Below are 27,500 nucleotides of genomic sequence, written 5' to 3'. Positions count from 1 at the left end.
GCAAACATGCTTCTGTAAAGCGGCATGTAAACGTATAATAAACGTATTATATGATATGCTTTGCAGGCTCTTGCCGGCCAACATCAAATGAAGTCCTTGAGTTGACACCCCGGCACGAGAGGGACAGTAGCTGGGATTGTAATCCGTGTGTTTTTTGTTTGTCAGGACTCATCAGGTCCAGAGTTCGGGGGGCCGACGCTGCGAGGGCCGGGGTCCTCACCTTCCTGGACAGCCACTGTGAGGTGAACAAGGACTGGCTGCCCCCCCTGCTGCAGAGGATCAAACAGGCACACACACACACACACACACACACACACACACACACACACACACACACACACACACACACACACCGATAGTTAAAGGTCTCCTATCATGCAAAATGCACTTTTGTATGTCTTTTATACATAAATATGTGTCCCCGGTGTCAGAAAATAAAACCCTCTCTCTTTTCCTCCGTACCCACATCTCTAAAAACGGGTCTCCAACGGAGCTGATTCAGATTTGCATCCGATATGACGTAATATCTGAAATGTGGGCTGGCTTTACACCCACGGGCCTATCAGAAACGTTGCTATCAGAAACAATGCGCAAACATGTTTTGGACGTTAATATGGTCTTTGTTTACATTAGCAAGCATCGCTAACACTCAGAGCTAACCTGTTACTGGAGAGAGTATGTTGTAAACTTGCCCTAAAAGTTAATTTAGTTGTACATATTTTCAATTGAATTCTGTGTAAATTCTGTTGAAATCGATACAAATGTTTATCTAGATTTTCATTTCGGTGAGTAAAGACTCATTTTAGAAGTTTGCTTAACGGTCTCTGTCCTTGTTAGGTGTAGTGATTGTGTCCCTCACACAATATACTGGCATGATCTTATGTATTTTACAACTGGTAAGGAGACTTTCCCTTATTTTCAACGTGTCTTTATAATTGTTATTTTAAAATCTGTAGGCGTATAGTTTGAATCCCAATTAGGCTTTCTTTTCTCGTGACTAACCTTGAACAGAAGTGTGTGTGTGTGTGTGTGTGTGTGTGTGTGTGATGTGTGTGTGTGTGTAGTGTGTGTGTGTGTGTGTGTGTGTGTGGTGTGTGTGTGTGTGTGTGGTGTGTGTGTGTGTGTGTGTTTGAGAGTTTATACTCATGTGTGAATGGGATCATGAGTGTCAATAACTTCAGGCAAGGCCAACTTCAGAAATATGAAGTACTGCACTGCACTGCAAAAAGTCTGTGTGTGTGTTTTTGTGTGTGTGTTTTTGTGTGTGTGTGTGTGTGTGGTTGTGTGGGCTATTTGTTCAGCTATCTTTGTGGGGACAACCAAGGTTTAACCTTTGAAGTGAGGACCGTTCTGCAAAGTGGATCTTTAGCCAGTCCTCAAGGTGTATGTGTGTGTGTGTGTGTGTGTGTGTGTGTGTGAGAGTGTGTGTGTGGGTGTGTGTGAGAGTGGTGTGTGTGGTGTGTGTGTGTGGTGATGTGTGTGTGTATGTGTGATGAGTGTGTGTGTGTGTGGTTGTGGTTTGTGTGTGGTGTGTGTGTGTGTGTGTGTATGTGTGTGGTGTGGGGTGTGTGTTGTGTGTGTGTGAGTGTGTGGGGTGTGGTGTGTGTGTGATGTGTGTGTATGTGTGCATGCTGTGTGTTGTGTGTGTGTGTGGGTGTGTGTGTGTAATGACTCCAAGTGGTCGAGGTGGATAGCGCCGTGGGAGAAAATAGCTGTCGTTCTGATTGCCTCTCATTAACAAATAAGTGCTGCCTCCCTCACACACCTCCCTCACTCCACCCACCTCCTCTCACCTCTCCCCTCCTCTCACCTCCTCTCTCCTTCCTATCACTCCGTCATCATCCATCGGTCCATTTCATTGTTTACCACTTGCCAGCTCATCACCTCCCTGTTCTCACCTTGCCTCCAATTATGTCTGTACCTTCACCGACGCCTGTCCTCACCCTCCCCTCTCTTTCTCTCCTCTCCTTTATATACTCTCTTTCTATCCTCTCTTTCTCTCCTCTCTTTCATCTCACTCTCTTTTCTCTCTCTCTCATCTAATCCTCTCTCCTCTCTTTTTTTAAACTCTTGTCTCACTTCAATGTTCTCACTCACTGTATCTCCTCTATCCTGGTATCTTGCTGTCTTGAAACCTCTCCTCATCCTGTTCTCTTTTTCCTTTTATCTCCCTTCACCTTATGTAACTCCTCTTCCTCCATTTCCGGGGGGACGTGATGTCGGTGTGTGTGGTGATGAAAGCTGGTTCGAGGGGCCCCCAGTGAATGTTGCCTAGGGCCCCCACAGACTCTAGAGTCAACACTGCCTCCATGTCTCATCCTTTCTCCTCACACTTCTCTCCAACTTTTTACAACCCCCTTTTTCCCCTTTTCGCTTCTCATCATCAATGTCTCCTCTCTCCTGCCTCTCTTTACACCACCTCCTCTGGTCCGTTTTACCTCCCCAGCTTTCCCCTCTCTCCCCCTTTCTCCCCAGCTCTCCCCTTTCTCCCCCGTCTCCAATGCATCAGGTCATCAGTGTTTCTGCTGATATTAAAGACCTTTGATCTCCATCCACAGAGCCGCGATCGATGAGAGCCTGATCCCATTCTGCTGCTATACCAACAACCATCCATATCATACTAACGCTTTGTGTGTGTGTGTGTGTGGTGTGTGTGTGTGTGTGTGGTGTGTGTGTGTGTGTGTGTGTGTGTGCGTGTGGTGGTGTGTGGTGCGTGCGTGCGTGTGTGTGTGGTGTGTGTGCGTGTGTGTGTGTGTGTGGAGAGTCATCTGTCACTGTCTCTCCAGTCGCTTTATAGTCAGATATTAAGATTTGAATGTATGAGGTATTGATCCCGGTGTAGACTCACACACCGCCATGAAGTTATATTCGCGTCAACATAATCGTCTGTCTTTTTGATTTAGAGCTCAAGTCCTGTCCAACTTCCAGAGGAAACTTTTGACCCATTTCTCTTGCATTGCCCATGAGTTTACTTTTTTTTCTTTCCAACAGTGTGTAGGATAGATTTTAGCCTTTGCCAGACCATTTACATGCACTAACACCCTATACAAGCATAATATGGTCCTCTTTAATAATAGTAAAAACAAAAAAGGGAAATGGTTGACATTAGCTGCAGTCTTCAGAGCAAACATTGCCAACGTTGATTTTGATTTCAGTTTAAAGGTTTGTAAGTTATATCTTTTGAATACTTCACATTTGTTTAGGGTGGCTGTGGCCGCAGTGGGTTAGTACACTGGTTTTCTGATCAGGGGGTCACAGGTTCAAACCCCCACTGCAATCAGCATGTCGTTGTGTCCCTGGGCAAGACACTTCACCCCAAATTGCTCCTCTGGGGATTGAGTATGTAAGTCACTTTGGATATTAAAAGTGTCTAACAAGTAACATATATTGTTTACTCTCTTTATTTTTTCTCTCATTTTAAGCATCAGCAGCCTGACTGAGATTGTATATCTATATAAACATGTTGTTGTCAAGATTGTCTTAGCTAACAACCATGAGTTACATTCAAGATATAAAAGGCTCTTATTGTCAAATGCACAATACTGTAGCTACAGCGTTTTTTAGCAATGAAAATCGACTGAGTAACTAAATCAACAGACTTGTTACGGACTAAAAACAAAAAAAACAGATTGTAATCTATCTTCCCACAACTTCTCTGTCAATATATACTTGTACATTCTTTTTATTAAATCACATAAAATATGCCGCACAAGTAAGAAAAAACTAAAAGTGTTCCATAAAGACAAACTAAGAGCAGCCAAAGACACTGATTGAAATGCTCCTTGTTGGATGTTAAAACCGTACACTTCCTAAATCATCCTTATATAACCTTCTGGTCCTATACTGTATAATGTGCATGAGACGTGCATGAGGGATGATGATGCTGCAGGACGTCAGGGAGGTCAGATTTCCTCATTAAACTGTTTGCATTTCAAATCACGTGGAAAAAGAGGAGAAATGGCTGAAATCAAGAAACTGCTCCCAAGAGATTAGGAAAATAACACTCATCCAATTACAACGTCAATGTGGGGGAATGCTTCACCCTGAGTGTCGTTACCGGAGCAGCTATTAAAGCAGACTCAGTGCTTTGTAATGATGCGAGAGAGATGCAGTCCCTCTGGCTCTGACCCTGATGCTAACGGACCAGAACCGATCCACCTGCTCCCAAATACCACATGCAGCCGTTTGACCAAACTAATAGAGGGACGCTCTGTGATTCAACTCGGACCTCCAGGCTGCTCTGCTGTTCTGTGTGAATGTGTGGTTTGTACTTTAGTCCTTGTAAAGAACAAAGGATGCCAACAGAATGCAGAAACTTTGCCACTTCATACTTTTATAAGGACACCCTCTTTGTTTTTGTCACACATTGGGGGTTGATGATGCTGAGAGGGGGAGGGTAAATACAACACAAGTAGCTGGGATGAAGACGCCAGAGGATGAAGAAGATTTAGAGAATGTAACCCTCTTTATTTGGTGACACATGTGAACATACATTCAGTACAGCATACACAGAGAAGTTTTGACCTCTGCAATTAACCCATCCTAGCAGTGAGCATCTATTGTACAACGCCCAGGAAGAAAAGGGGGGTGGGGGAGGGGTGCCTTGCTCGAGGGCACCATGGCAGAGACCAGGAGGTGAACTGGGACCTCTCCATGTGCCAGTCCACACTCCATTCTTACGTCTGGTCGGGGACTTGAACCGGCGACCCTACGATTCCCAGTTCAAGCCCCAACTGACTGAGCCACTGCTGGATGATAACTGAGTTGTATCCATAACAGTTGTCTGTATTAATGGTTTAATAAGGAGTGATGTTGGCAATATATGGGCAGTGATAGGTGTCTATATTTGATATGTGCATGTACAGACTTGCATCTATTCTGTGTGCTGTTTACTGAAACTATACTGACTATAACTGCGTGAGCTTGAGTTTTTGGACCGTTTAGTTATACCCAAAGCCACAAATATGAAGCATTACTTCTGTAGAGTAATGTTGACTGTGTGCACATCATTAATAATAAGCCACTTCACTTACCCTGCAGACATGGTTGGATCTTGTAAATAGTTATTAGTTATAAAATAGTTATTTATTAAGATACGTAGAAGTAGAATACAAGACATTTTGTGATTTGCTTTCTCTTTTCGAGGTGACATGAGAGTACGTTTATTATAGTTTTCCAAATTACAGGCAGAGATAAACAGTAGACATGAAATCCCCAATGTGTAAAACGTAACCCAATAGGACTTCTTTCTGCGGATTGATATGACTGCACATCGTCCCTTGGTCTGTTCTCGTTAGCAACGGTCATGTTATACTTAGCAGCGGTGTGTTATCGCAAATTAACAACCTCTGAAATGTCCAAATGGACCAATCAGAATGTAGTATTCATCTAAGCTGTGTAATAATGTCAAAGACGGCTTTTTGAGTGACTAATATCCATTTATGTATAATGGCTTGGTAAGTTTAGTGTTGGTGTAGTTCAGGTTAGACATAGGAACTCCCAAAAATATCATACCTAAAACTTTCTGGTGTTTCTGCTTCTTTATTTGTCCAGTTAAATCCATCAGAAACCACATCTATTGATCGTGTTTTCCCCTCCAACGTCCTTGAGACTTCACTCCCAGTCTTGCCTCTTTACCATTCCTATCTCAAACACCAATATAAATAAAAAAAGCCAATTTGCCGATGTCCTTGTGTGCGTTCTGTATTCACAGAGTTATTTATTCGTTCTGTTGCCTCCTGATGAAGTCTCCTTTTTAATTTAGAGAAATATTTCAGCACGTCTTATTCTCAAATGGCTCTACAATGTGACATTGATGCCAGGAGAGTGAATAACAGGGAGGGAAGTGAGGTAGAGGTCACTCTCACCTCGCTAAATATGCGCCGTGCATGATTGCTGCTCGATGACTGAAATTCCTTTTAATGTGGTGCTATATTGAAAGGACCTTGGAAAACATACAGTCTGCTTCACACACACACACACACACACACACACACACACACACACACACACACACACACACACACACACACACACACACACACACACACACACAGACACACACATTTGACTGAGAAATGAATTAATTGCAATGAAATGTGATGGTCTGCCCCACAAGAACACTTTCACCTTCTCAGTCGTTTTTCTCTTTCTGTCATTCTCTGTGGTATTTTTTGCATTTTAAAAGGTGGTTTATTTGTATTTTATTAACGTCTTTGATTCTTAAATGTGTGTTTTCTTGTGTCCAGGACCCGAGTTGTGTGGTCAGTCCAATCATCGACATCATCAACATGGACACCTTTGCCTACGTGGCGGCATCTGCTGATCTCCGTGGAGGTAAACACAAACGTACTCTTCTCTCTAGGAAAACAGAAATAGCTCCGAGGCACCTTCAGGGAGAGAAACACCACAGGGTTTATTATTCATTAAAGAGCCTTTCATGATGAGTTCATGAACCTGTTCTCTCTGTCGTGAAACAAGAACACTTTGAGGTTTCGGCTGAGGGAGTAGCTTTTTCTTTGAAATATGATTTATCAGAATAAGAAATCCTTTATTCGTCACATAGCAGGGACATTTAAGATAAGATCAAATAAGATAAGACGGACTTTTAATAATCCCTGTGTGGAAATTCAGTCAGAGCGAAAATCACGACTTTACAGATTCACACAGGAATAATACAATTAAACATACAATTAAAATGATATACAGGTAAGTAACTGTTAAAAGAAGAAATGAATTAAATGAACATATTTGAGTCCGGATTGTTAAATATATTTACCTGTATGTGTGCAGATAATAGTGCAGGTCAAAGTGGTTCAAACATCCAAGGTGAAAAAGTAAGTAAACATAAAAAAGCAATAAAGTATAGAAGCTAGTAATGACATTACAGAGACCCTGTTGTGCTTTTTGGGTTGTCCCTTTCCTGTAAGGCACAGGTGTCAAACTCAAGGCCCGGGGGCCAAATCGGCCCGTGGTGGATTTAATTTCGGCCCGCAGGATAATTTCTAATTACTATTAGATCTGGCCCGCCGGTATATTGCACGCACACCTTCACTCCATCCTGAGGGTCTCCTCAGCTCAGAGCCTGACCCCAAACATTGATGAACTTGCACCCAAGATGAGATGCCAAGTATCTGAGCTAGCATCACAGAGCAGCACACTGAGTTTACATGGATGTTTCCTTCTGCACTTTTTCTCTCACGACAACAGGACATGTTTGGTTTTCTCTTTGAGGGAAATAGTTTTGTTGAAGCTGTTGTTGGCCTGTGGAGAAATGTAATCATAAGAAATGACTCTGCAGATAGAGACATAAGAAATTAATGCAACTGATTATTTAATGTTTAATGTTGTTTTTATAGGCAATCATTTAAGCTTTGTTAGTTCCAGGTTTAATATGTGCAATAAGTTCATTTCAATAACTTTTGCAATAAACATTGAACCAGTCCGGCCGTCGACTAGCACCCATTTTTTAATTTTGGCCCACTGTGTATTTGAGTTTGACACCCCTGCTGTAGAGTGTTATATAGGTTTTAGCAAAGCAATGAAGTATAGCAGCCAGTAATAACATTGAAGAGGCCCTGTTGTGCCTTTTTTGAGTTTCTCCTTTCCTGTAGAGTGTTATATAGGTTTTAGTGCATGTAAATGGTCTGCAAACGCTAAAATCCCTGAGTTTCTCTCCCACACAATCCCTGCCTGAGGCGTTGTGCACACGGGAACGTTTGCATTTATGCACAGTATGCGTATTCAAAAAAGTCTTCCGTTCACATGCATTTGTTTCATTTAACGTGTCTGTTCAAACGAGACCGCTGGAAACGCTGTAGTACATATGCCGGGACTGTAAGTGGCGCTGTAACTTCCGCCACAAAATACACCAAAAGCCGCGAAGAAGACTCCGGAGCAGCCCCGCAGCAATGTTGCCATGGCTACCCTTCTGTTTATGCCCCGCGGTGGATTTAGCAACATGTAGTTCATGTAATTCTCCATGTCCACTTGTTGCTGATGGTTGTGGTAGAGGAGCTGTATATTTTTGCACTAATATCTGTAGCATGGTCAGTAGCAGTAGCACTAGCAGTAGCTACTGACAGGAGGAAGTGTGTGTGGCGATTGCTGGTATTCAGCGGGATATAGTCATTTCCTCAGCATGTAAATATATGGATAAATGCAACGGGGAAGTTAACTGAAAGAAACCGAATCTGTGGATATTGCATCGACCGACCAAGAAGCACGTCTCCGTGGAGAGGACACGCTCAGAAAGAGAGATATTCTCTACAAACACCGGGTGAGATCGCTCCTCTGGGACACGCCGGTCCTGTGTTTCCTTTTTTTGTGTGGATTATAAACATTTCTCTTTTTGCCGCCGACGGGCGCAGGAGCAATGAACAATAATGGCCTGGATTAGGCAGTAAAGACAATGTTGGTGTATCGCAGAGCGGACTGTTTAATTTTGTTTGTGTTGTTTGGCTGGAAAATTGTCAATATAATGGATCAATGCATGAAATCTGACTCTGTTTATTTTGTTTAAGGAGTATATTGGGCGTTAACAATTCTGGTTTGCCTTTTATAATATTATTTCATTCAAGAACCCCTTGTGCGTTTAATTAACACAGCTATTTTTGATAGTTGATCGTTACAGATGGCTACTGGCCATGCTACAGCAGTGAGCAGGAGAGGTGAGGAGAGGTGGGGAGCGGTGGGGAGAGGTGGGGCTATCGTTATTTTTTCAGGAAATATTCGTATAGAGGCGATTACACGGACTCGTTTGACCCCCCCAGAGTTTCGTTTGCAAATCTATCCACCTTGGGACCCATTATCGTTTGTGGGGTCGGTTTCTATCGGCCTCATGTAAATAATAGGGCTATACGCACGCGAAACTATGCAAATACAAGCAGTTTTCTCTTCGTGTAAACGGCGCCTGAGACTCCTCCATTTGACTCCTTTGTTTACATCTGAACCTGAAAGTGAGCGTAATAGTGCTCCTTTCAAAATGTGCCGGATTAACCTCAGTTTGAAAAGGCTTGCTCGAGGATCATTATTTGTGCGTTGCTGAAATGCAGTTTTGAAAGCTTTTGAAACCAAATAATAGTAGTGTAAGTGGAGGACGCCGGTTGTTAACTGTCCTCTAATGCACCGCAGATAGATGATGTGCAACGGACAATCTGAGGAGAGCTTCTTTTTGCTTTTAGCTTGACTACAGTTACAGATGAAACCAAATAGCCGGATAATACATGAGAACAAAACACACAGCGCCATCGCTCACTTTCTCTCCTGAGAGCTTCAAAGTCCCGCTCTCTTTCCATTAGCCTGTCTTAATCCAATCTTCTCCTCTTGGTAACAGCGGTCCGCCAATCAATGCTGATAATAACCCTGTCTCATACACACACACATCATCACACACACATCCTCTCACACATACACACACACACACACACACACACACACACACACACACACACACACACACACGCACACACATCATCACACACACATCCACTCACACACACACACACACACACACACACACACACACACACACACACACACACACACACACACACACACACACAATGGAGATGTCGAAATCAATGGTGGGTCTCACAAAGGACATTTTAATTATAGATGAAGCTGTCTCTCATAACATAAAAAAGATGGTTATAAAATGGACTTTCATTGATCCACACACACACACACACACACACACACACACACACACACACACACACACACACACACACACACACACACACACACACACACGTGTCGAGACACAGATGGGGAATGGGAGTGCACTATGAGCAAGTCACACCTACACAAACACACACACACACACACACACACACACACACACACACACACATACACACACACACACACACACACACACACACACACACACACACACACACACACACACTGTGTCGAGACACAGATGGGGAATGGGAGTGCACTATGAGCAAGTCACACATACACCTACACACACACATGCACACACTTGTTGTGCACGCTGAAACAGATGGATTAGTAGGTGTGTTTCAATGTAAACATTTTTTCGTTTTTTTGCCAGTCTAGTGTTCAAAATGTGGTTTACTGATAAAGGCAAAATGCAATTAGGTCCTACGGCTCCAGACATATGCTTTATGCGAATAGTGATTTATAAGATCAAGTGTAGTAACTGTTCTTATCAGTTGAATATCTCATACGGCACTTCATTTTAATTTAGTTAAGCCTTGGTACAGTACGGTATGTTTTATAAATAAAGGTGATTTTATACGTTGTTTTTTTTTTTCTCGCAGGTTTTGATTGGAGTCTCCATTTTAAGTGGGAGCAGCTGTCACCTGAACAGAGAGCTCTACGCACCGACCCGACCCAGCCAATCAAGTAAGACCACACACACACACACACACACACACACACACACACACACACACACACACACACACACACACACACACACACACACACACACACACACAGACTCCACGTTCAGAAAGTTCAGTATATGAATACATCAGCGACGTGCAGTCAGTGGAGGCAGGGGAGGCAGAGCCTCACCTGTCATACTCCAATGTAACGGAAAAACAATTAAAGAAAAACTAAATAGTAATAATAATAAAATGTCTCCACTGATCTTGTGTAAATGTGATTTCTGTATGATTCCAATCGCATTTTATAGTCAAAATCAGCAAATTGGCCGAGCTCCGCTACGGGAGCGATGAGAAGTGAGGCAGGGACGAGCACTGCCTCACGTAAACCCACAGTAACTTGCTGGAGCGCGGGCACTAATTTAGCGCGGCCACTTATTTTGTGAGCGCGCTCAAGCCAGTTACTGTGGGGTGAGGTGAGGCACAGATGAGCTCTGCCTCACCTCAGAATGCGTCACCCCACAGAAACTGGCTGGAAAGCGGGCCCTAAGCGCATGCCTGTTCCCATCTCACTGTAGGTCACCAATGTAATGTTTGTAGATCCCTTTATTACATTTATCCTCGCCATCCATAGTCTCTAAATAACTTATTTCACGTATATATGATATTTAGGCTCGCTGGTCTCATCGTACAACGGCAATGAAAAAATCACCAGGGGAGGCAGCCATAACCTCTGCCTCACTGAAGGGGGCGCACGTGAGCCCACAGGTTCTTGTTGCTACTGTTATTCTACCGCAAACAACAAACTAGACTTTTTAAACTAGAGGAAGATAAGGAGGACTTTTACAAAACAGTAATAGAGATTGTTGTCCAGAAGGATAGCATGCAAGTCAAGGTAAGACCACAACTGTAATGAAAATGGGATCTTACTTAGAAAGAACAATCCAATATTTAGATTTTGGGTATCCTTTTGTTGATCGGTCTGTTTAAAATGAATCACAGCATCAGACTAAAAAAGCTTTTGAAAATAACAGAATATTTCGATTAAGGTCAAAATAGGCTATAATATTTGTAAATCTCACCAGCCATGAACCTCACCGCACGTCACTGGAATACATAAAAAGTTGTTTTAAAAAAGTGTGTGCAGGCGAGTTGGTATCGCTGCAGCGCCCCCTTTTGGTCAAGGAAGAAACAATGGAAGGCATACAACACGCACACACACTCACACACACACACACACACACACACTCACACACACACACACACACACACACACACAGTGATAAATCAGGAGCTCTGGCAGCGCTCCTTCAGAAGTCAGATTGGTGGCAGGAGCCCAGATTTACTGCAGTGCCAACTTGTGACTGTCTGACTTTATGCATGTTGTTTTTAAGAGGCGGCGGAGTGATAAACACTTACAGATGGACGTGTGTGTGTGTGTGTGTGTGTGTGTGTGTGTGTGTGTGTGTGTGTGTGGTGTGTGTGTGTGTGTGTGTGTGTGTGTGTGTGTGTGTGTGTGTGTGTGTGTGTGTGTGTGTGTGTGTGTGTGTTATGGTCTGGCCTGTCTGTTATATCGGTCTGATTCTACCTGGATGTCAGTGTGTGTGTGTGTGTGTGTTCAGTAAACCTGCGGGGGCGGACTGAGTCACCGTGTTCGTCTGGGAACACACACACGCACACACATGGAAACAAGACCTTCATTTGCAAGATACAATGCTCTTAATTCAATAAGTAAATATTAATAATAATTAATTAAATTAAATTAATGTTAATTTAAGAACATTTCAATTTCCTGCTGCTTTATACTTTCACTCCATTACAGTTCAGATACTTGGAAGGTTCATATTTACACATTTAGTTTACATTTCAAAATATTATCCACCAATGTTTTTATGTATTATGATAAGTTAAGAGATGAGATAAAACTTTATTGATCCCACACGCTACCAAGTAGTAGTTACCGCAAAGTGACCGATAATTATTTCTTCGTCATTAATTAGAAGACAATAGTACAACACATATTATCATGAACTAGGCTATTCTGATAAGAGGGTTTTTGTATATTAAATACATTTTAAAGGTATTTATCTTGTACTTTTACTTTTGAAAGCATGACTTTACCTAGTAATATCATATTCCTTAATGTGTAGTATTGCTACTATACTCAACTAACTCACATGTTGTAACTATATCAAACAAATGGAGTAAAAAGCAATACGATGCTTAAGACTGAGACAACTGTTACCTACAATGAACATACTTGGGAGTATTTATTTAGTGTCTTTCTACCACTTTCCAGACCGATAATAGCACTATAAATACAGCATCTTATAATGCACCCACAACTCAGTCAAACATTTTAATTTAACAGCAAATATTTCACTTTTTACCTGGCGATCACCAGGACCCTGTCTCCTGGTTTCAGAAAATGCCTTTCAGTGTTTTTGTGTCTGATAAGCCTTGAAATGTGTTCTAGTAAAACGACCTTCGCATATTTAAGTACTTAAAACAAACACACACACACAAAAATGCACCGTCCTTTACACCTCTTATTTCTATTCCAAGTTTTATTTATGCTATTTTATTTCCCTCAGTCGCATAAAAAGCACTGCGTTTTACATACACACACTCTCTGTTTTAAACACACAAGGACAAATTGAGCTTGAAAAAGGTTTTATGTGCTTCCGCCCACGTACACACACACACACACACACACACACACACACACAGCACACACACACACTCTCACGCTGAGTGTTGTTTGCAGGCACTGACGGGGGATAATTGGTGATAAACAGAGGCTATTTGATGACACGTTCTGGCCCTCAGCTCTTCATTCGTCACATTGTTCGGATCATGATTCAGTCTCTGTTGTCTCTGTGTGTGTGTGTGTGTGTGTGTGTGTGTGTGTGTGTGTGTGTGTGTGTGGTGTGTGTGTGTGTGTGTGTGTGTGTGTGTGTGTGTGTGTGTGTGTGTGTGTGTGTGTGTGTGTGTGTGTGTGAGAGAAAGAGAGTGTGTGTGTGTGTGAGAGAAAGAGAGTGTGTGTGTGTGTGTGTGTGTGTGTGTGTGTGTGTGTGTGTGTGTGTGTGTGTGTGGTGTGTGTGTTGTGTGTGTGTGTGTGTGGTGTGTGTGTAGTGTGTGTGTGTGGTGTGGGAGAAAGAGAGTGTGTGTGTGTGTGTGTGTGTGTGTGTGGTGTGTGTGTGTGTGTGTGTGTGTGTGTGTGTGTGTGTGGCAACAAACCAAAACAGCTCTCCTTTGGAAAACCCACAGAGCAGCAGGAGTGGATAATGAGTCTTTTTACTTTCCCTTTGATTGGATTCTGGAGGAATTCAAGCTTTTCTGTTTGATAAAATAAGTGTGTGTTGCTGTATTATCCAAACACACACACACACACACACATACCATGTATACATCACTTCAGGGGACATTACATTGACTTACATGCATTTCCTGGAGACTTATCCTAACCTTAACCATAACCAACACATGCCTAACCCTAACCCTTACCCTAACCCTAACCCTAAACCTAACCCTAACCCTTACCCTAACCCTAACCCTAAACCTTACCCTAACCCTAACCCTAAACCTTACCCTAACCCTAACCCTAACCCTAACCAAGTCTTCACCCTAAAATGACTGATTCCCCTCATGGGGACCTCCATTTTGTCCCCATGAGGGAGGCGAGTCCCCACACGTGACTTTGTAAACAGATTTAGGTCCCCACAAGTATAGTAATGCTAGGCCACACACACACACACACACACACACACACACACACACACACACACACACACACACACACACACACACACACAGTCCATCTCTGTTTCTACATGTCCTTTCTCTCTGACAGGACTCCCATCATCGCCGGCGGGCTCTTTGTGATTGACAGGTCGTGGTTCAATCATCTCGGGAAGTACGACACCGCCATGGACATCTGGGGCGGGGAGAACTTCGGTACGTCTCTTTATAGCGTCTTTTACTGATGAACACACGTAATAAATCATTATAAACCAAAACAAGAATCATTTAGTGGATTAAATGTATATCTTACAGATGCCTTATTGTGTCATCATCTTCTGAATCTGCAATGACAATACGATAATATGTTAAAATGGTTTGTTTTAAGTCTTCATTTGTATCGCTGGAACAGTATTACTTATTTAATAGTCATCATTATCAATTACTCTCACCTGCATTGACCTAAATTCGATTAAATTAAGCATTTTCTTCATGTTCCTCCAGTTTAAAATGTGTCTTTTCTTGCACTTACACTTACATTGTGTAAGGACTGTCCTAACAAGGTGTTAGTTTTTATCATGTTAAGTGCTCTCAGAATGTTCTGTTACCTAAGAGAGGAGCACACATTAGAAAAAGCACAGCAGAAATCAATGTGTAATGAAAATAACATAACAGAAATAAGAGGAAATGTGTTCTTATATCGCGTCCTGCTTGAGCCCCAGGGTTGTATTTTCAGATAGCTATCATTAAAATAATGCAGGAAATTCTTGACAAATCACCTGAGTGAATATGTTGGCTGCTTAGTTAACCGAAAAGGAACACAAAGGTCCTTTAATATCAGCGCTGCAGACGGATGAAGGTGAACTTTTCATTCAGCAGAAAAAAGTCTGACATCCATCCAGCAGAACATCTGGCTCTCCTGCTGCTGCCCGCCTGCAGTCATCTGAGCGTGTGTGTGTGTGTGTGTGTGTGTGTGTGTGTGTGTGTGTGTGTGTGTGTGTGTGTGTGTGTGTGTGTGTGTGTGTGTGTGTGTGTGTGTGTGTGTGTGTGTGTGTGTGTGTGTGTGTGTGTGTGTGTGCGCTCGCTCAGTAATAGAGTGTAGGAGTCAGTTTGCTGATTGCGGTACTGCTGCTTTTCTCCGATCAATGAGACTGTTAGACTGGTTTTCTTCTCTCTCTCTCTTTCTTCGATGTGCACACACACACACACACACACACACAGACACACACACACACACACACACACTCACACACACTCATTTGTTCTCTGTCATGCTTCTGTCAGTCTCACAGGCTCCATGTCAGTATCTGAGTATCTCGCTGTCTCCTCTCGTTCTCCTTTGTACTCTCTTGTGTTTCATCTTTACTTCCCTCTCTCCTCTTTCTCATCAAACCCCAGTGCATGCTCTCATTTTCACCGCCGCACTTCCGTTGTTCTCCCTCGTTTTTTCTCTAGATGGCTGCAAAACTTTCTAAAGTTCTCGTCTCGTTCTTTAGGGAAACTCTGTTACTTCTCTCTGTGTATCCTCAGAGCTCGCAGAGAGACAGCAGCCCTGTCAATTAGCTTACACACACACACACACACACACACACACACACACGCACACACACACACACACACACACACACACACACACACACACACAACACACACACACACACACACACACACACGCACACACACACACACACACACACACACGCACACACACACACACACACACACACACGCACACACACACACACACACACACACACACACACCACACACACACACACACACACACACACACACACACACACACAGGTAAAAGCAGGTTGAATGAACACAATGCAGTGCATGTCGAACACATATACAGTTTCACACACAGACTGAATCACAAAACAAGTCAGAGTCCGTCAGCAGATCATTAAATATTCAGAGCCGTTTGGGATAGAAAACGGAGACAGAACGAAAAAACTTCAAATGAACAACAAGCCGAGCTCCACTCATGCCCCTTTCACACCAACGCGGTTCCGTTCCCGTTCTAGCTCCTCTTGCGCTCTTCTGGTTCGGAACCGGTTTTTATTTTCAGCCCCCGTTTTGTTCACACCGCCCAGAGCCCGACTGGTGCTGCCGCGGCTGCGTCATGACGTCACCGTTTACGTCGCTGATTTTCTCCCCAACGGCGTCGGGTCGATGATCGTGTTGCTTTTAATCATACGAAGCCAGATTAAATTAAATAACTACTTCTCCAACCCTTATACTTTTCTCCAGAGTGCCGTGGTTCATTGTTTATTAATGTGTTTCAGCGGCATTTACCGACCGCTGCAGTGCTGCCCGCTGTGTGGCATCACAACGCTGTTATGAAAGTTTCTCTGCTATAAAATGGGTGATGTTAGCATAGCAACCGAAGCTAAACTGACTACTTGTTGCTATCCTATTGTGGCATAAGCCGTTTTCTACAGGCACATTTTACCGGCGTATTTTTCATTATGATTCTACTTGTAATAGTCGGACATGACAACCTGTGCAGCCCATGTATTGATTCCATCCGATAGCTGCTATAATTAAGCAATAGCTCACGACAGGCCGTGGTATATGGTCATTATATCACAGTTAAGGGGCGTGGTTAGGCCCGACGTGAAGCTGCCTGCTCTCCACAATGATCAATAACAGCGAACGGATGGTCAAAGTAAGGTACAAATAAACAGAATCACACGAAGCCTGGTTAGTGTTGCCTGACTTTATAAAGTGTGTTTTTTTTAATAAGTGTGTGGTTGCGTTCTAGTCACTTTGCTCAGCGCTACTGCTTGTTACAACTTTCATTTGCCGTACTCGCCATAAACTGTTATTGCTCAGGTTGATCCCGCCTCCGACGTAAGCGTGACGTATGCGGTTCTTGCCTCTAGGCCGCCAATTTTTTGGTGCTTGAAACGAACCGGGTTTCGGAGCTGAGAGGCGGCTCCGCTGCGGTGTGAACAGGAAAAACCGGTGCTTTTCAGGCTCTAGCTCCGAACCGGCCCTGGAACCGTGTTGGTGTGAAAGGGGTATTAGAGACAGCTGTTAAAGTAACCTATACACATCTTAATTAAGAAAGTATGTTTAGTTATGTAGGAAGAGCAGAAGGTCTCAAAAATACTACATGACTTAGAAATGTGAAAACAATATGGACGCTACAGAGAAGATGTGTTGTATTTCATTCATCAAAGCATTCAAAAACAACACATTGATATATGATTGCAAGTTATTGATGAATGCAGACTTAATGAATGCAGCTTAAATGCAAAATCTTGATGTTGAGAAAGTGAAACAAAAAATGGCTCCTCGCCGCACCACGATTGGCATCTCCTCCAAAATGTAATGTGTTCTACCTTGGTCAGTGCTTCATCTTTCCAACCAAGATTGACCAAAATTGAAGCAGAAAGTTGCTATCTGACAGGCAAATGGACATACTGACACTCGAAACCAAGCCGAAAAAGAGTTACACACTGAGGGACACTTGATGTTGAAATGTGAAAACAACATGGACGCTACAGAGAAGAGGAAGTGTGTTATTTCATTTATAAACGACCTTAAACACATTGATATCTGTTTGCAAGTTATTGTTCCTACCTGAGGGGTGTTCGAGTGGGTTTTCTAGATCGGGAAATAATTGTTCCAGTTGTTTTGACACCACTTGACCTCAGCATATAAATGCTCTATTTACCCATGTGGAGAATGAGACACAAAGTGCCTCGATCCGACCAGCGTTTGGCATCCTCTCCAAAACGAAATGGGTTCTGCTGCTTCGTCCTTAGTTCAAGATTGACAAAAGTTGGGGCTGCTCGCTGACAGACAAACAAACACTCGAACTGAGATGAAAAAACATTGCGTTCTTGTCAAGAGACATAAGATTCAGCCTCAAGATGAGTTGCACGAAAACACAGGACGCTACACACCGAGGGTAACGACCAGAGGTGGGAAGTAGTGGATTACAAATACTTTGTTTCTGCACTTAAGTACATTTTTCTGGTATCAGTACTTTACTCCACTACTTATTTTTCTGATGACTTTTTACTTTGACTTCTTACCTTTTGAACCCAAATACCTGTACTTTCTACTTCTTACATTTTGAACTCAAATACCTGTACTTTCTACTTCTTACATTTTGAACTCAAATACCTGTACTTTCTACTTCTTACATTTTGAACACAAATACCTGTACTTTCTACTTCTTACATGTTGAACACAAATACCTGTACTTTCTACTTCTTACATGTTGAACACAAATACCTGTACTTTCTACTTCTTACATTTTGAACTCAAATACCTGTACTTTCTACTTCTTACATGTTGAACTCAAATACCTGTACTTTCTACTTCTTACATGTTGAACTCAAATACCTGTACTTTCTACTTCTTACATGTTGAACTCAAATACCTGTACTTTCTACTTCTTACATTTTGAACTCAAATACCTGTACTTTCTACTTCTTACATTTTGAACTCAAATACCTGTACTTTCTACTTCTTACATGTTGAACACAAATACCTGTACTTTCTACTTCTTACATGTTGAACACTAATACCTGTACTTTCTACTTCTTACATGTTGAACTCAAATACCTGTACTTTCTACTTCTTACATTTTGAACTCAAATACCTGTACTTTCTACTTCTTACATTTTGAACTCAAATACCTGTACTTTCTACTTCTTACATTTTGAACTCAAATACCTGTACTTTCTACTTCTTACATTTTGAACACAAATACCTGTACTTTCTACTTCTTACATTTTGAACACAAATACCTGTACTTTCTACTTCTTACATGTTGAACTCAAATACCTGTACTTTCTACTTCTTACATGTTGAACTCAAATACCTGTACTTTCTACTTCTTACATGTTGAACACAAATACCTGTACTTTCTACTTCTTACATGTTGAACACAAATACCTGTACTTTCTACTTCTTACATTTTGAACACAAATACCTGTACTTTCTACTTCTTACATTTTGAACACAAATACCTGTACTTTCTACTTCTTACATTTTGAACTCAAATACCTGTACTTTCTACTTCTTACATTTTGAACTCAAATACCTGTACTTTCTACTTCTTACATGTTGAACACAAATACCTGTACTTTCTACTTCTTACATGTTGAACACAAATACCTGTACTTTCTACTTCTCAAATGTTGAACACAAATACCTGTACTTTCTACTTCTTACATGTTGAACACAAATCCCTGTACTTTCTACTTCTTACATGTTGAACCCAAATACCTGTACTTTCTACTTCTTACATGTTGAACACAAATACCTGTACTTTCTACTTCTTACATGTTGAACCCAAATACCTGTACTTTCTACTTCTTACATGTTGAACACAAATACCTGTACTTTCTACTTCTCACATTTTCCAAACAGGCTGGTTCCTTTAGTTTGAATGTGTGTTTGGTGGCGTGATCATTATTATTTAGAGTCATTGCGTGCCTATTGATTTGAACACGATCCGTGTATCCATCATTTCCTGGTCTTCTCTAAAGAAGAGGGACCAATGAAAACGTTGTCATGTTGCCGTTGTTCAGCATGGAAACATTCATTAGCTAACAATGACATTATTGTTCTATTAATATAAAGGGAGGTCAGGTACTCTTTAAAACAGCTGGTAGTTATGGGTACTTTCTACTTAAGTACATTTCAAAGCCCTCTTTACTTTTACTTGAGTAAAGAAGTTTAGTCAGTACTTCTACTTTCACCAGAGTATTTTTAAACACGAGTATCTGTACTTCTACTTGAGTAAAGGATGTGTGTACTTTAACATCTCTGGTAACGACCATCTTAAGTTAGAAAAGTAATTATATAAGAATCATAGTGAATATAACATAAGCATTAACAACAACAACAACAGACAATCAGTGACAGTTGCATGCTGGGTGTTTTGCAGAGATCTCGTTCCGGGTGTGGCAGTGCGGCGGCTCTCTGGAGATCCTGCCCTGCAGCAGAGTGGGTCACGTCTTCAGGAAGAAACACCCGTACGTCTTCCCCGAGGGGAACGCCAACACCTACATCAAGTAAGTCTCTGAACGAGTCTTTACTCATATTAATATCCACATTCCTACTGAAGCAGGGCACCAAGTTGTCTCGCTTCTGAACGGTTCATAGATACTTTTTCTTTGGTTTCAACCAGCTCATCCACTCCAGCAGTAAACGTTCCCTCTTGTCGTTGCCCTCTCCCCTCCCTGACGGCCACTACACAGGCAACAACTGTGTTTATGCAGATGATGACGTCTTTTATTATCATCACCATGGCCTGATGTTTGTGATCAATGTCGATCTCCCTAACAAAGCTGCTGTATCAAAAATGTACTTTTATGGGGTTTCTTTATTAAATAAAGACTGAAATTGATAAATGTTTGGGATGCCAGAGGTCTGCTGCTCAATGCAAAGCACACAGAAATGTAAAAACTCCAGCAACACTTAGTAGTAGTACCAGGGCCGCCCCCTCCGCAAGATGAGGCCCCCTCCGCGAGGTGAGGCCCCACGCAGTCTGCGTGATCGGCCTGTAGGGAGGGGCGGCCCTGAGTAGTACCTACTAGTATTGTATTAGTCTGTTCATTTAAGGTCAATAGGCGTTTAGAGTTGTGTTGTATCTCTAGCCATTCATATTGGCTTGAATTTGGCATGAAGGTCAAGTGTGTGAATGTAAAAGTGTTTGTTTTAATTCATGTTAACTGGCAGAAAGGAGGCGTCAGAGTGGCCTATATCAGAAAAATGCATAACTTAAGGGCTCTTTGTGAAGTAGTGTTTCTGTGTTTCTGAATGCATGTACTCATGGTTGTGGCTTTTGTGAATTTGTGATTGTTCTTTCAAAAGATTAAAACGCTTTACTGTCATATGCACAATAGTTACAGCGTAGTCTCAGGCTCCTTCAACAATGCAACATCTTGTATATTTAACATAAGTTATCCCGTGACATGAAATCCAGTACTCTGAAAGCCTGGCACTTACACACTAACCTTCGTCTCCAACTAATAATAATCCCACTAACATTTCCTGCTGACTGACTCCCTGTTTGACTGATATATAAAGCAGGAAGCATCGTCTGAGCTGTGTGTCGCCGCACTGAAAGCTGTTCACGTCATTGTTAAAGTGGATTTACAGCTGCCTGCGAGCCTTTGAGCTGCGAGGACAATATCATCCTATTAGCATAAGCTGTATTCTGTTCTGTGCCCCTTTCAAACAGTTCAGACAGAAATATGTTTACAGGCACTCCAATAATCCATTAACAGGACTAATGTGCTCAGACGGCATGTGAATTGATGTCGTATAAATGATTAATTATCGCTACAAAGAGGACTCTGGTAACATTCAGATTACAAACCGAGAGCACTTTAAACATTACTACGTTATCATAGTGTTATATAGTAAGAAGTAAGGACAAAGAAAAGTCTAGAATCATGAGAAAGGGCCTCTTTCTAGATGTCACACAAGGAAATGATGTAATATCCAGTAGGAGTATAGTATAGTATACTGTAGTATAGCCTTGTCTATTAGAGTATAGTACAGTATAGTAGAGTATAGTACAGTATATTATGGTATAGTATAGTATAGTAGAGTATAGTATAGTACAGTATAGTAGAGTATAGTATAGCCTTGTCTAGTAGTATGGTATAGTAGAGTATAGTACAGTATAGTATAGTATAGTCTTGTCTAGTAGTATAGTATAGTAGGGTATAGTATAATACAGTATAGTATAGTACAGTATAGTATGGTATAGTAGGGTATAGTATAATACAGTATAGTAGAGTATAGTACAGTATAGTATAGTATAGTCTTGTCTAGTAGTATAGTATAGTAGGGTATAGTATAATACAGTATAGTATAGTACAGTATAGTATGGTATAGTAGGGTATAGTATAGTACAGTATAGTATAGCCTTGTCTAGTAGTATGGTATAGTAGGGTATAGTATAGTACAGTATAGTACAGTATAGTATAGCCTTGTCTAGTAGTATGGTATAGTAGAGTATAGTATAGTAGAGTATAGTATAGTACAGTATAGTAGAGTATAGTATAGTACAGTATAGTATAGTCTTGTCTATTAGTATAGTATAGTAGGGTATAGTATAGTACAGTATAGTACAGTATAGTATAGCCTTGTCTAGTAGTATGGTATAGTAGAGTATAGTATAGTAGAGTATAGTATAGTACAGTATAGTAGAGTATAGTATAGTACAGTATAGTAGAGTATAGTATAGCCTTGTCTAGTAGTATAGTATAGTAGAGTATAGTATAGTAGAGTATAGTATAGTACAGTATAGTAGAGTATAGTAGAGTGCAGTATAGTAGAGTATAGTATAGCCTTGTCTAGTAGTATAGTAGAGTATAGTATAGTACAGTACAGTAGAGTATAGTATAGTACAGTATAGTACAGTATAGTAGAGTGCAGTATAGTAAAGTATAGTATAGTAGAGTATAGTATAGCCTTGTCTAGTAGTATGGTATAGTAGAGTAGAGTATAGTATAGTATAGTATGGTAGACACTGTTCGAAATGGGGGGGAGCCAGGGGGAGCTTGGCTCCCCCGAAGAGGGAGGGAGCTCCCCTGAAGGCCGACTTTGAGATAAATAGGGGGAGCCCAAAACAATCGTGCATATGTGTCACACAGATTAGAAATGTTGAGTTTCTGTAAATAACAGTTCTTGAAATAAATAATAGTTATTGTTCATTACAGTTTCTGAATATTTGTTTTATATTTGTGAATATTTCTGGGTGTTGCCATCTGTACGTGGCGGCGCTGCATTCTTTACGCTACTTACGTTGCTATGGTTACGGTGGCGATGCCGGCGCGGTATTTGAAATGTTCATATTGATCTTTTTTTAACTCTGGCTTTGTAATAAAAAATATGGCAAAAAGAAAACAGCCAAGCGTCGCAGCTTTTGGATTCACAAGCAAAGAAGTGAAGGAGTCTAAAAATGACAACGTGAACGGAACAACTTTTAGTTGGCCGGCTGTAAGCGGGTCGAGTTTGACAGCTCCACACCGAGGGAGAGGCCTGCCGATGCGGAGCCTGAAGAGGCTTCAACAACGGCCACAGCCGCCGGTGTAGTGACACCGTCTGTAGTAGTAGCAGAGTGATTTTATAGCAATTGATCGAATCCGTGCTGCTGCGCCAGTCAACAGAGCATGCGTGTGACATATTTAGTAGCAGGATGTGCACTGAAAAATAGGGCTCCCCCGAAAGCAAATGGGTAATTCGAACACTGATGGTAGAGTATAGCCTTGTCTAGTAGTATGGTATAGTCTAGTATAGTAGAGTATAGTAGAGTATAGTAGAGTATAGTAGAGTAGAGTATAGTATAGTAGAGTATGGTATAGTATAGTAGAGTATGGTATAGTATAGCCTTGTCTAACGTAGCTCAAACTTAACGTTAGCTTTCTAGCTAACACAACACATTCACGTACCTTTCTCTGTGGGTTTTTTGTAGTGACGAATGAAGTTGGATGTTGTGGTGGTCATGTCACTGATCTTTATGCTGCAGACCCTGCATACCGCTGTTCTCTTCTTATTAGCGTCATCGACAACATAATCCTTGAATCCAAACTTCACTATTTGTGGAGTAACGCTAGCCGCTGCCATGTTAACTGACGCTCCTGCCTTCTAGTGGGTTGCCAGGTTTGCGCGCACGGCGCTATAATCACCCAATCACCTTTAGAAAAAATTAAATGTAATATCTCAATACAAAAACAAACGCAAATATTTAATTTTAAAAAGTCAAGTCCTTTCAAGTCATCTGTCTCAAGCTTAAGTCAAGTCTCAAGTCATGAATACCAAGTCAAAGTCAAGTCAAGTCTTTTATCAATGTTAGTCAAGCAAGTCTCAAGTCAAAAAATATGCGACTCGTCTGACTCGAGTCAAGTCATGTGACTCGAGTCCCCACCTCTGTCAGTAAGTCACGAACCTCAGCATGTGAGCAAGGCATTAACACTGCCAGGGTTGGAAGCTGGGGATCCTTCTGTGGCTTTATAGGCGGAGAAAGGCACCAGCACTGAGAGCTCGGATGAGTTTAGTTCCCAAACCGAAGACTCCCGCTGATCAACGGCACTTTAGAGCAAAGCCTCTGCCAAACGGCTCGTAGAAACGTATGGTTTTCTGTCGACTAATCCACACAAAAACCAGACTTTTCCCTCCTGCAGTCGCTCTGTTTTCTCCCTGATGGCCACTATCGAGGCAGCATCTGTTTTTTAGCAGACGACGATGTGTTTTATTCGTATCACGATGGCCTGATGTTTGTGATCTGATGTCTGCTCGCATGTTGTTCTGCTGGTTAATTAGCTGGAGGCACTGTGTGTGAGGAATATGCTTAATAATTTGATTACAAAGATTATGCTGTTTCTCCCTCGTCGAAGCCTGCTGCGGTGTCTCCTCGTGTGTGTGTGTGTGTGTGTGTGTGTGTGTGTGTGTGTGTGTGTGTGTGTGTTTTTAATTGTGAGCCTGTGCATGACACGTATTTATGTTTATACGCCTACAAGCAACTCATATCCTCTCTCTCTTCCCCTTTCATTAAACCGCCAACGCCACTGTGTGTGTTGCCTGTAATGGAGGGTTTCTGTCATTTCAATGAGATAGTTCACAACTCACAGAAACTCAGCTAATAGCTAATTACCAGAGAGAGAGAGAAAAGGAGAATGAGAGAAAATGAGTAAATGGGGGAGAGAGAGATGGAGGAAATGTGCCCCTCTGTTCAAGCAGCGTGGGTGAGTAAAGCGCAGTGAGATGAACAGAGCTGGAATAAATGAAGTACAGCAGAAGGGAGGGTTTACAGCAGGTTTAAACACAATATATATATATATATATATATATATATATATATATATATATATATATATATATATATATATATATATATATATGTGGATAGGAAGACACTGGATGTTTTCACTTTCACAAAGTTGACGCGTCGAGAGACTTTTTTTAACTTCTCCCGGGTATCCACAGTAAATGTATTATCTTTTTGATTTACACACGACATCTATCGCACGTCTGTCCGTCCTGGAGAGAGACCCCTCCTCTGTTTCTCCCGAGGTTTCTTCCATTGTTCCCCTTTAACTGTGGGGTTTCTTTGGGGGTGTTTCCGTATCCAATGTGAGGGTGCAAGGACAGAGGGTGTCTTATTCATATTCTGTACAAACTGTAAAGTCCTCTGAGACAAATGACCAATAATACATTTCAGCCCAAATAGCAAATATACTGTTTACCTCATAAAGACCCCGGTTATAACTCTGTGTTTCAGGAACACTCGTCGCACGGCGGAGGTTTGGATGGACGACTTCCGTCTCTTCTACTACTCGGCTCGACCTGCAGCACGGGGGAAATCCTACGGAGAGTAAGAGCACTTTGTCTCACACACACACTTCATATTCACAATCAGAATCAGAATCAGAAATACAATTTTTATCCAACTTGATGAGACATTTCCGAGGGATTTCGTTACTGCTGCTCCATTTAAAAATATATTAAAGGTCACCTATTATGCAAAATCCACTTCTTCATGTCTCTTCTACATCAACATGTGTCCCCTCTTCTTCATGTCTCTTCTACATCAACATGTGTCCCCTCTTCTTCATGTCTCTTCTACATCAACATGTGTCCCCCTCTTCTTCTTGTCTCTTCTACATCAACATGTGTCCCCTCTTCTTCATGTCTCTTCTACATCACATGTGTCCCCTCGTCTTCATGTCTCTTCTACATCAACATGTGTCCCCTCTTCTTCATGTCTCTTCTACATCAACATGTGTCCCCTCTTCTTCATGTCTCTTCTACATCAACATGTGTCCCCTCGTCTTCATGTCTCTTCTACATCAACATGTGTCCCCTCTTCTTCATGTCTCTTCTACATCAACATGTGTCCCCTCTTCTTCATGTCTCTTCCCCTCTTCTTCATGTCTCTTATACATCAACATGTGTCCCCTCTTCTTCATTGTCTCTTCTACATCAACATGTGTCCCCTCTTCTTCATGTCTCTTCTACATCAACATGTGTCCCCTCTTCTTCATGTCTCTTCTACATCAACATGTGTCCCCTCTTCTTCACGTCTCTTCTACATCAACATGTGTCCCCTCTTCTTCATGTCTCTTCTACATCAACATGTGTCCCCTCTTCTTCATGTCTCTTCTACATCAACATGTGTCCCCTCTTCTTCATGTCTCTTCTACATCAACATGTGTCCCCTCTTCTTCATGTCTCTTCTACATCAACATGTGTCCCCTCTTCTTCATGTCTCTTCTACATCAACATGTGTCCCCTCGTCTTCATGTCCTCTTCTACATCAACATGTGTCCCCTCTTCTTCATGTCTCTTCTACATCACATGTGTCCCCTCTTCTTCATGTCTCTTCTACATCAACATGTGTCCCCTCGTCTTCATGTCTCTTCTACATCAACATGTGTCCCCTCTTCTTCATGTCTCTTCTACATCAACATGTGTCCCCTCTTCTTCATGTCTCTTCCACATCACCATGTGTCCCCTCTTCTCATGTCTCTTCTACATCAACATGTGTCCCTCTACTTCATGTCTCTTCTACATCAACATGTGTCCCCTCTTCTTCATGTCTCTTCCACATCACCATGTGTCCCCTCTTCTTCATGTCTCTTCTACATCAACATGTGTCCCCTCTTCTTCATGTCTCTTCTACATCAACATGTGTCCCCTCTTCTTCATGTCTCTTCTACATCAACATGTGTCCCCTCTTCTTCATGTCTCTTCTACATCAACATGTGTCCCCTCTTCTTCATGTCTCTTCTACATCAACATGTGTCCCCTCTTCTTCATGTCTCTTCTACATCAACATGTGTCCCCTCTTCTTCATGTCTCTTCTACATCAACATGTGTCCCCTCTTCTTCATGTCTCTTCTACATCAACATGTGTCCCCTCGTCTTCATGTCTCTTCTACATCAACATGTGTCCCCCTCTTCTTCATGTCTCTTCTACATCAACATGTGTCCCCTCTTCTTCATGTCTCTTCCACATCACCATGTGTCCCCTCTTCTTCATGTCTCTTCTACATCAACATGTGTCCCCTCTTCTTCATGTCTCTTCTACATCAACATGTGTCCCCTCTTCTTCATGTCTCTTCCACATCACCATGTGTCCCCTCTTCTCATGTCTCTTCTACATCAACATGTGTCCCCTCTTCTTCATGTCTCTTCTACATCAACATGTGTCCCCTCTTCTTCATGTCTCTTCTACATCAACATGTGTCCCCTCTTCTTCACGTCTCTTCTACATCAACATGTGTCCCCTCTTCTTCATGTCTCTTCTACATCAACATGTGTCCCCTCTTCTTCATGTCTCTTCTTCATCAACATGTGTCCCCTCTTCTTCATGTCTCTTCTACATCAACATGTGTCCCCTCTGTGTAAAGAGAC

General features: G+C 41.9%; 1 protein-coding gene across 1 annotated transcript in view; it reads left to right on the top strand.

Moving 5' to 3' along the window:
- galnt14 (UDP-N-acetyl-alpha-D-galactosamine:polypeptide N-acetylgalactosaminyltransferase 14 (GalNAc-T14)) overlaps positions 1-27,500 on the top strand; it is a 49,727-nt gene that overhangs the window by 3,390 nt on the left and 18,837 nt on the right. The window contains exons 2-7 of the mRNA XM_034122539.1: positions 166-287; positions 6,249-6,336; positions 10,290-10,374; positions 14,212-14,315; positions 20,017-20,143; positions 25,366-25,458. Of these exons, the coding sequence (XP_033978430.1) occupies positions 166-287; positions 6,249-6,336; positions 10,290-10,374; positions 14,212-14,315; positions 20,017-20,143; positions 25,366-25,458 (619 nt within the window). The remainder of the gene's footprint in view (positions 1-165; positions 288-6,248; positions 6,337-10,289; positions 10,375-14,211; positions 14,316-20,016; positions 20,144-25,365; positions 25,459-27,500) is intronic.

The sequence above is a fragment of the Trematomus bernacchii genome, unplaced genomic scaffold, assembly GCF_902827165.1.
Source record: "Trematomus bernacchii unplaced genomic scaffold, fTreBer1.1, whole genome shotgun sequence".
In the NCBI taxonomy this organism is placed as follows: Eukaryota; Metazoa; Chordata; class Actinopteri; order Perciformes; family Nototheniidae; genus Trematomus; species Trematomus bernacchii.
This window is presented reverse-complemented; position numbering and strand designations above follow the sequence as displayed.